At 42.7% G+C, this 8,423-nt stretch overlaps 1 protein-coding gene across 2 annotated transcripts; it reads right to left on the reverse strand.

The window, feature by feature from the left end:
• LOC139549240 (uncharacterized protein C19orf47 homolog) lies at positions 1-7,856 on the reverse strand. 2 transcript variants are annotated; one of them, XM_071359482.1, is made up of 8 exons: positions 7,776-7,856; positions 6,517-6,604; positions 4,834-4,948; positions 4,434-4,515; positions 4,103-4,228; positions 3,856-3,927; positions 3,452-3,525; positions 1-3,349 (listed from the first exon to the last, which is right to left on the reverse strand). In XM_071359482.1, exons 1-8 carry the CDS (start codon positions 7,852-7,854, stop codon positions 2,822-2,824), a joined length of 1,164 nt encoding a protein of 387 aa, XP_071215583.1. In that variant the 5' UTR covers positions 7,855-7,856; the 3' UTR covers positions 1-2,821. The 2 variants fall into 2 exon arrangements, with proteins under 2 accessions (XP_071215583.1, XP_071215582.1); XM_071359481.1 differs by having other exon boundaries at positions 3,781-3,927.
• Positions 7,857-8,423: the final 567 nt, after the last annotated feature.

Below are 8,423 nucleotides of genomic sequence, written 5' to 3' on the forward strand. Positions count from 1 at the left end.
TAGTTACGCACGCTCAAGTTTTATTATTCTTGTTTCACAATAAAAAATATTTTGCATCTTCAAAGTTGTAGGCATGTTGTGTAAATCAAATGATACAAACCCCCCCCAAAAATATATTTTATTTCCAGGTTGTAAGGCAACAAAATAGGAAAAATGTCAAGGGGGTGAATACTTTCGCAAGCCACTGTAGACACACTGGCCTTACTCAAAGCCAGTGGCATGTTGTTAGTAAAGATTGAAAAAAGCAAGGGGCCTATACAACTACGCTGGGGAATTCCTGCTTCTACCTGGATTATGTTTTAAAGGCTTCCATTAAAGAACACTCTATGTTCTGTTAGACAAGTAACTCTTTATCCACATTATAGCAGGGGGTGTAAAGCCAAAACACATACGTATTTCCAGCAGCAGACTATGATCGATAATGTCAAAAGCTGCACTGAAGTCTAAAAAGACACCGGCACACGAAGTGAAGGTCTATGAGAATTCTCTCTCTTCCATGTATTGTCTGTCTGAAACAATGAGCGGGAGAAGAGTGGACAGGCTGTCACACTCGCACCATCCCTCCTCTCGGTCGGTCACTGTCAAAGCCTTGTTAGTGGTACCAGCTGTGCTCCTGCCTGATTTTGTCTCTTGTTTCTGTGTGAGGGGGGAGGTTGGGGGCTAAGACACCCATCCCCAGGGCGGTAATACTGACAACATGGAGAGCTCACTGACTCACCCCCCTAACACACATAACACTCCCAGACAAACATACACCACTCATTCAGACAACATATTATTGAACTCATCAATAGATAAATTATCAGCTCAATGTCTATTCCCCCGGGAAGCCAAATATTGACTGTGGTCTCTCACTTGCAATTTCAATGACAGGGTCTCTCATTAAAAGAGCATGGTCAAAGTACAAGAGCACACTGTTGGACTGAGATCCTGGAGGACGGGACGGCTTCTTGAAGTAGCTGGCTCAAAGAGGGAGGGGAAATAAATCAGGCAAGACTTTTTCCGCCATTTTCTTGTTTATGTTCAAGATCACTTTCTCAAGGCATGGTGCCTTGTTCCATTACATCTTAAAACCTTGGATGTTGTTTTTTTCTTGTCATGATTTTCTAAATCTATATACAGTGTAGCAAAGTTCTGGTGAAGTTCAATAAAAACATTTTTTTTTAAAGAAAGTTGGGTGAACACCTGCTAAGTATTGTATCAATATCAAGGGGACATTTACATATCAGTTCCTGTACCATGCGGAATAATGGCAAACCAGGGTGTTATTCAGGAAAGCACAACATTACACAACATGTATACTGAGCAAAAATATAAACACAACTTGTGTTGGTCCCATGTTTCAGAAATGTTCCATACTCAAAACTATTTCTCTAAAATGTTCTGCACAAATTTGTTTACATCCCTGTTAGTGAGCATTTCTCCTTTGCCAAGATCATCCATCCACCTGACAGGTGTGGCATATCAAGAAGCTGATTAAACAGCATGATCATTACACAGGTGTACCTTGTGCTGGGGACAATAAAAGGCCACTAAAATGTGCAGCTTTGTCACACAACACAATGCCACAAATGTCTCAAGTTTTTAGAGAGTGTGCGATTGGCACGCTGACTACAGGAATGTCCACCAGAGCTGTTGCCAGATAATCTACAATAAGCCGCCTCCGTCATTTGAGAGAATTTGGCAGTACGTCCAACCGGCCTTACAAACCGCGTGTAATCATGCCAGCCCTTGACCTCTACATCTGGCATTTTCACCTGCTGGATCGTCTGAGACCAGCCACCCGGACAGCTGATGAAACTAAGGAGAATTTCTGTCTGTAATAAAGCCCTTTTGTGGTGAAAAACGAATTCTGATTGGCTATGCCTGGCACCCCAGTGGGTCGGCCTATGCCCTCCCAGGCCCACCCATGGCTGCGCCCCTGCCCAGTCATGTGAAATCCATAGATTAGGGACTAATGAATTTATATAAATTGACTGATTTCCTTATATGAACTATAACTTAGTAAAATCATTGAAATTGTTGCATGTTGCGTATATATTTTTGTTCAGTATAGATAGAAATGTATGGTGCAGAACTAACATGATTCTTTGTTAGTCAATAAAACCATCATGTCAGCTCTATACGTTACATTTCTATCTGCAATGTACTGAATAAGCCCTGAAAAAAAAACTCACGATAACATCTACATACAGGTCAATGGTGGGTAACTTCCTATTCTGTGAACAGACAACTCTGAATATCTTGGCTTTCAAGCAGATCGTTGTACACAACCAGAGGTTCAATGTGGTGGTGGAGCCTTCACAGCAATATGAGTCTACACTTTTCTACAAATACAGTTCATATAAAAATGAGGCCGATGAGATGCTCTTGCTTGTGGGTTAAGAGGTTGCTTTATGTGTTGTTTGCCTGTTGCTGTTGTCCATTCTAGGACTAGAGTTACAGCATGACCGTCTTAAGTGGACTGTACTTCTCCTGTACCCGGTAGTCACAGCCCGGTGGAGGTGAGTGCTGAGGTGATACGGTGAACATTACATCCTGCATTCCCACAATCCCTTTTTATCACTGAGCCAACTCCTCCTAGAAGCAGCTCTCCGTAAGCCTAAAATACAGACCTGTTTTGTGCTAACATTCCACCCCTTGTACTCTGTGTCATATAATAAACATAACATGACAGGGAGGGGAATGTTAGCACAAACAGATTGGTACCCAGGCTAGCTGTCTATGTGATGTTACCAACACGTCACAATAACTAGCCTTCCGGATGGATGCTAAATAAAAATAATGAAAAGGTATAGGTCTAGACATGGCCTGATATGCGTTAGGTCCTCTTGCTGCCCAGTCTCTTAAAGACATTGACTGACCCTACGTCCATCTGAGCCCCAAAACTCTCCCCTCCTCCAGCCCTGGTGCTGCTGCTGACCTTAGGGCTGGCCAGGGCCAGGCCTGGCCGGGCCTTATTTCTGGTGCTGGTCACCCGGCTGTCCTGGGTGTCGGCGGGCGGTGGGGAGGCATTTGGTTTACCCAGTCTCTGAAGCACACTGAGCTTGGCAGGGGGGAGGCCATCGGGGGAGGAAGAGGAGGAGGGAGAGTCAGTAGGGGGGAGTTTGAACTTCACTCCTAGGCGGCGGAGGGTGGTGGGGGCCAGCTTGGGGGCCACAGGCTCTTTCTTCTGGGAGGGAGGGAGTCGCTTTAGGACGCCAGCGTACTGTAGGACCGAACCCTCTCCATCACTATCATCCTCCTCCTCCTCCTCCTCCTCTGCTCCGTCTACATCAGCCCTTCCTGCTGTTCCCGGCTCCTCCTCCGCTCCGTCTGCTCGGCCCAGACGACTGAACACACCCGTGGCCTGGAGAGAGACGGGCCATGAGAGCAGAACGGCCATGCCCTGACTAACACTCAACGTCACTCACATAGACACACATGTAACGTGTCAAAAGAGAGGGCTCACCTTGCTGCAGCCCGTGGTGGTATCTGCTTTGGACTCGGCTCCCAGTCGCTCAAACACAGACATCCGCTTGTTCCCTTTTTATGGGTAAGAGAGAGTTATAATGAGAAATATACTGTCACACACAGACATTTTAAGAAACACACACAGAAAGAGTGGGATGGTGGGTTCTAGTTAGGGATAGGGGTCATCTTTATCATGGTAAGAGATAAAGACATTCCAAGACCCATTTCCTTTAGATGCGGCAGTCCATAATATTAGTGGGATGAGAATTAAAGGAGGTTGAATGATTAGTATCCTTGGTTCACCCTGGCCAGAAGGTGAGGCCCTACCTTTCTTGGCCTGCTGGGCCAGGATTCGGGCGGTGCGTGCCGTGGTGCCTTTGGGCATGTTGATGATGTACTTGCCTTCCATCTCTGCAGTCACGCGGCGACGCTTCGCCGGCAGACCGTTCCCCTCGTCAGCAGGCCGGCTCAGCACTGGGAAAAAGAGAGAAAGGATGAGGGGGGGGGGGGTAGAGAAGAAAAAAGGGAGACGGAGAGAGTCAGTGTGACACATCTACGCTAGGGAGCTTTCGCCTCGTGATACAGCAGATGGAGAGAGAGAGAAGAGAGAAGGCCAGTCCACACAGAGAGTGGAACAGGGGGTAGCTACCTGCTTTGCCACTCTTGGCCTGTTTGTTCGACACGGTCACAGAGATTGCCCGGTTGTCAGGGTGATGGGCTGGTGTGGTTGGCGGTGAGTCGTGGCTCAAGGCGTTGGCAATCATACGTGTGGCGGCTGCAGAGGATTATAAACATATGGTGAGAATTCTGGCATAGAATGACTCCCGCCATTACCCAAATGGGTGCTACTACTCATTGGTAGTGGAAGGGGTGACTTATCATTATACAGTGTTAAATCCTTTGAGAAAAGCTCTACATAAAAGGCAAATCACCGGTATGACATTCATAACGGTTCATTGATTTGAATTAAAAACACTCACGGGTGTTGGCAGTTCTTCGGAGTTCGGTCTGAACGCTGGACTGTCCTGAGGTTATGGCCTGTGTGGCCATTTTGCACATGTCCTGGAAAGGGGAAGAGGAGGTGGGAGAGAGGCAGCACTGGAGTAACTACTGTCAAACCTGCATTAAAAACAGCAAGTATTTTGGCAAAGCACCATCTCTCTCGCATGAGCTGTAGTGCTGCATTGGAGGAAGTGCTCCCAGGATGTGCCAAAAGCTCTTTAAAATGAATGATGCAACAGGAAGTGATTGTATCTTTCAGCCCATCATTTCTCTAGACCGGTGGTCTACCAACCTGTCGATCGCAATAGACTGGTGGATCTTCAAGGCATTTCCAGTGGCTCTGAATAAGAGCATGCTCTACACAAGCCTTCTCCTTACCTGTCGGTAGACCTGTTTGGCGTGTTTGAGGATGGCAATAATGTCACCGATGACAGTGATGCCCAGGTCCATCATGATCTCCTTAGTGAGGTCCATCAGCATGGTCTTCTGGATCCTGCAGAGAGAGAGCGAGAGGGGGGAAGAGCGAGATAAATATTTAAATCCTACTAATAAAAGAATGGATGAGATTTTCTTCTCTCGAAACCAATGGAAATGATTCATGACTGATTACCGAATTAATGACATTTTATTTTCGTGTCAAATCGCCAATTGCCAACCCATTCCTTATGTGATTATTTGACACAAACAAACATTACAATAATTCACTATGGTAATTAAATTATCATTCTTCTTCCGGTGTTCTCTGCATTGCGCATCGCATAAAGAGAAGAAAGAAACGGTACAAATCAATACATAATAGTAAATTACATCCCTAGAGCAGTAAAATATACATACATATATACATAACATATACAGATAAATAAATACAGAAAAAAAAGTGGGGGAAAGAAACAGAAGTCACTTGAACCCGGTCTGGCACAATGAGAAGATTCATATGGAAGACATGTCTATACACAATCTATATACACACACCATTAATAACCACATAGAAGCTAAATATATATTTTTTTACAATTTAATTATAGGTAGCCTTTTTTCTTTTATTCCAAACTTTATTTAAATATTCCGCAAAAGGAAATACACAATGAACAAAAAACATTTTCAATTTCCCCTCATCACTCAGCCACATAATTCCTTGGTATATCTGGTGGGCTTCTGGAATAAGAGCAAGCGTATATCGTGGTAGAAAGGGCAATAGAGGATCAAATTAGTTTCTTTCTTCGAGGTCACAATAGTTACATAGTCTTTCCTCTTCCATTTCACCACAATACCGACCTGTTTCAATACACAGGGGCAATATCCCTGATCTTACCTGTGCACATAGCGATCTCTTGCTTTTAGGTAGGTTATACATAATATATCTCACACACAAATTCACCCTTATAAAAACAAAAGGTTCTCAATTTGGGTTTATGATTCATCAACTCCAGCCATTTTTTTTCATATTGCATCAACAGTTTAAAAAAAATCATATCTATGTCTCCCTTCATTTGGTTTTCGTACAGACGTTCACAGTCAGACTCTTGAAAAAAGTTGGACATTTCAGTTGCCCAGGCTCCCCCTATGGATAGATCCCATAGAACGACTTTACTAGCTATTCTGGCAGTTGTCATTTCCAACAGTCTATTCCAAAGTGTCACCATACATGCCTCCCATCTCACCTCACAGGGTTCCCAGCCCATATCCCCAGTTATTGCAAGTATAGTCGCAAACCCCGGCTGAATAGTCCAGAACAGGACACACGCATGTCTGATACAGTTTGGAATACGTAGAAAAACCAATATCTTTGAGTGTTATTGTTTTCCCTATAACTCCTCCAAGACCTCTACTTGCTGAGTCGGCCAGGGCAGATGTTCCTGAATAGAACAGTAATATGTTCATCAAGAAAAAGACCCAAATATTTATAATTGCTAGTAAACTCAAGAATGTCTTCAACGAAAACAAAACTGAAAAACACTTCTCTTAGTACCTTAGATACCAATAATCAAATGAAAAGGTCAGACAATCTTTCATTTTGCGGTGAACTGTTCCAGGCCAAGGAGTTAAGATGGCCTTTATTACCTGTTGTCCACAAAAGAAAGGGCATAGTTGACAGCCAGACCAGCAGGGATCCCAGCATCCTTGAAGAACTGGATCCACTCCGAGGTGGCTGAAAAGACAAAGAGGGGTGTCCAAAAACAGTTCAAGTAGCTGATGAAAACAAACACCCTATGTCTTAACTTTTAAGAGCTACATTACAAAAATGATTATCTTAAAACTTAGTTTTCAATGGCAATACTAAAAGCCATCAAACTTATTGACCTTCAAAGCTAAAACTCAAAGCCATCTGATTAGGCTAGATCCATTTACAGTGAGATCCAATGGAAAATACCAAATGGAAACCCTGGGGACAGGACAGGCATGCTGACTGGCCAGCTGGGTGTTATTTATAAAACCATGATGGAGCTTCTTATGGTGAGCGAAATTCCACTGGGGTTCATAGACACATTTGATATTGCCAGTGTTTCCCCCAGAACAATACTTTTGCCGTCAAAAGCAAGTCCGTGAGGTGTAAAGGACTTCATTTTACAGTATCAGGCACAATAAAATATTTGTTAATTAATCTGAGGGTGTCTGTTTAGCTAAATAGAGGGAGACAACAGGCAGCTAAAGTCAGTCCCAACATTAGCTAAAGGGCCCTGGTTGCAGTGTGTGGGCTACTTGTCTCGAACACATACAATAACTTCCTAACTAAACTAGTTAACCAACCGTTCTCAGTCTAGGTTTAATGTCACGATGGCCTCTACGAAACGTATGACAATTTTCACAATTTTCACAAGGCGAACTTTCGGTAGTTGTTATACTAGCGACCTACCCTCCCCTGCAGCAAGCTACCGTTTAGTGTGTGGCTGTTGGCTAGCAATCTAGCTACTAGTTGACTTGCTAGCCAATTTAGCTAGTTAATGTGAATGAAAATGTTGGTTCACGTTAGCTAGATTAGCTACAACTTCGTACATATCAGTCAACACGGTGGCGCCAATGATAAGCTAGTAACCAGTCCCACGTATGTTCGTGGTAAAAAATGTAACTACAAACAATGATACACGAGCAATTTTGAATAGCTAACCGGCTAACGTTAGCTACATTCTAGTCGGCACTTGACTTGTGTCCGTACACACCATGTTAGCTAGGTAGACATACAGAAAATGGTATCCCTACATTCCGAACAAAATAAAAGTTACATCTTTACTCAGTATCCTAATAATAATTGGGGGGAAAATATGTTTTTGAGTCTTTTTAAGCGATCTTCCACGTCATCTGGGCCCTTTTATGTCACTCACCTGTGGTTACGGACGCCATGTTTACAGGAGACTGCTCCGTTTGTGACGTAAATTCCGTAGCGTTTTTTTGAAGTAACATATTTTCACCACATGAGTGCAGTGTAACCCTTCAATCTACTGCCATAAATTGTCGTTCTTTTTTGGAGACATTTATTTTTTTATTTTTTTATTAACAGTAACATGCAAAACATAAACATAACAGCCAGAGGGATTCCACAAAGAAATGAGAAAAATATTTTTTTAAATACAACTAATCCACATTATATCAATTCAAATACAGACATATAGCGAATACATTTTTTTTGACATTTTGTTTTGTATACGTTTTAAAGACTGTAAATAGGTTTCCAAATCAGATAAAAAAAATATGAAAAGGGGCTTTTTCTTCATAATTTTTGATTTGTGTATGAAACATTTTCCTAATAAAATAAAGAGATTATGACATACGTTCAACTGAGGAATCCGTGTAGTAAAACAATATGTCAAACGTAGAAATTTCAATGGTTGTATGCAATTTGGGGCAAAGATATAGTTTTACATCAGTCCAGAACACTTCATTATATAAACAATGAAAGAATAAGTGTTCAATAGATTCCGTTTCTAGTTCACAAAAACTGCATTCACTGGTAATATCAGGTATATATTTAG

The sequence above is a fragment of the Salvelinus alpinus genome, chromosome 22 (assembly GCF_045679555.1).
Source record: "Salvelinus alpinus chromosome 22, SLU_Salpinus.1, whole genome shotgun sequence".
Lineage (NCBI taxonomy): Eukaryota > Metazoa > Chordata > Actinopteri > Salmoniformes > Salmonidae > Salvelinus > Salvelinus alpinus.

Excerpts from the sequence above, each read along its gene's own strand:
- LOC139549240 (XM_071359481.1), bottom strand. The coding sequence starts at position 7,854 with ATGTTACTTCAAAAAAACGCTACGGAATTTACGTCACAAACGGAGCAG. Across the intron at positions 6,605-7,775 it reads CATGGCGTCCGTAACCACAG|CCACCTCGGAGTGGATCCAG; the intron begins GTGAGTGACATA and ends TTGTCTTTTCAG. Across the intron at positions 3,526-3,780 it reads GGCCCAGCAGGCCAAGAAAG|GGAACAAGCGGATGTCTGTG; the intron begins GTAGGGCCTCAC and ends ACCCATAAAAAG.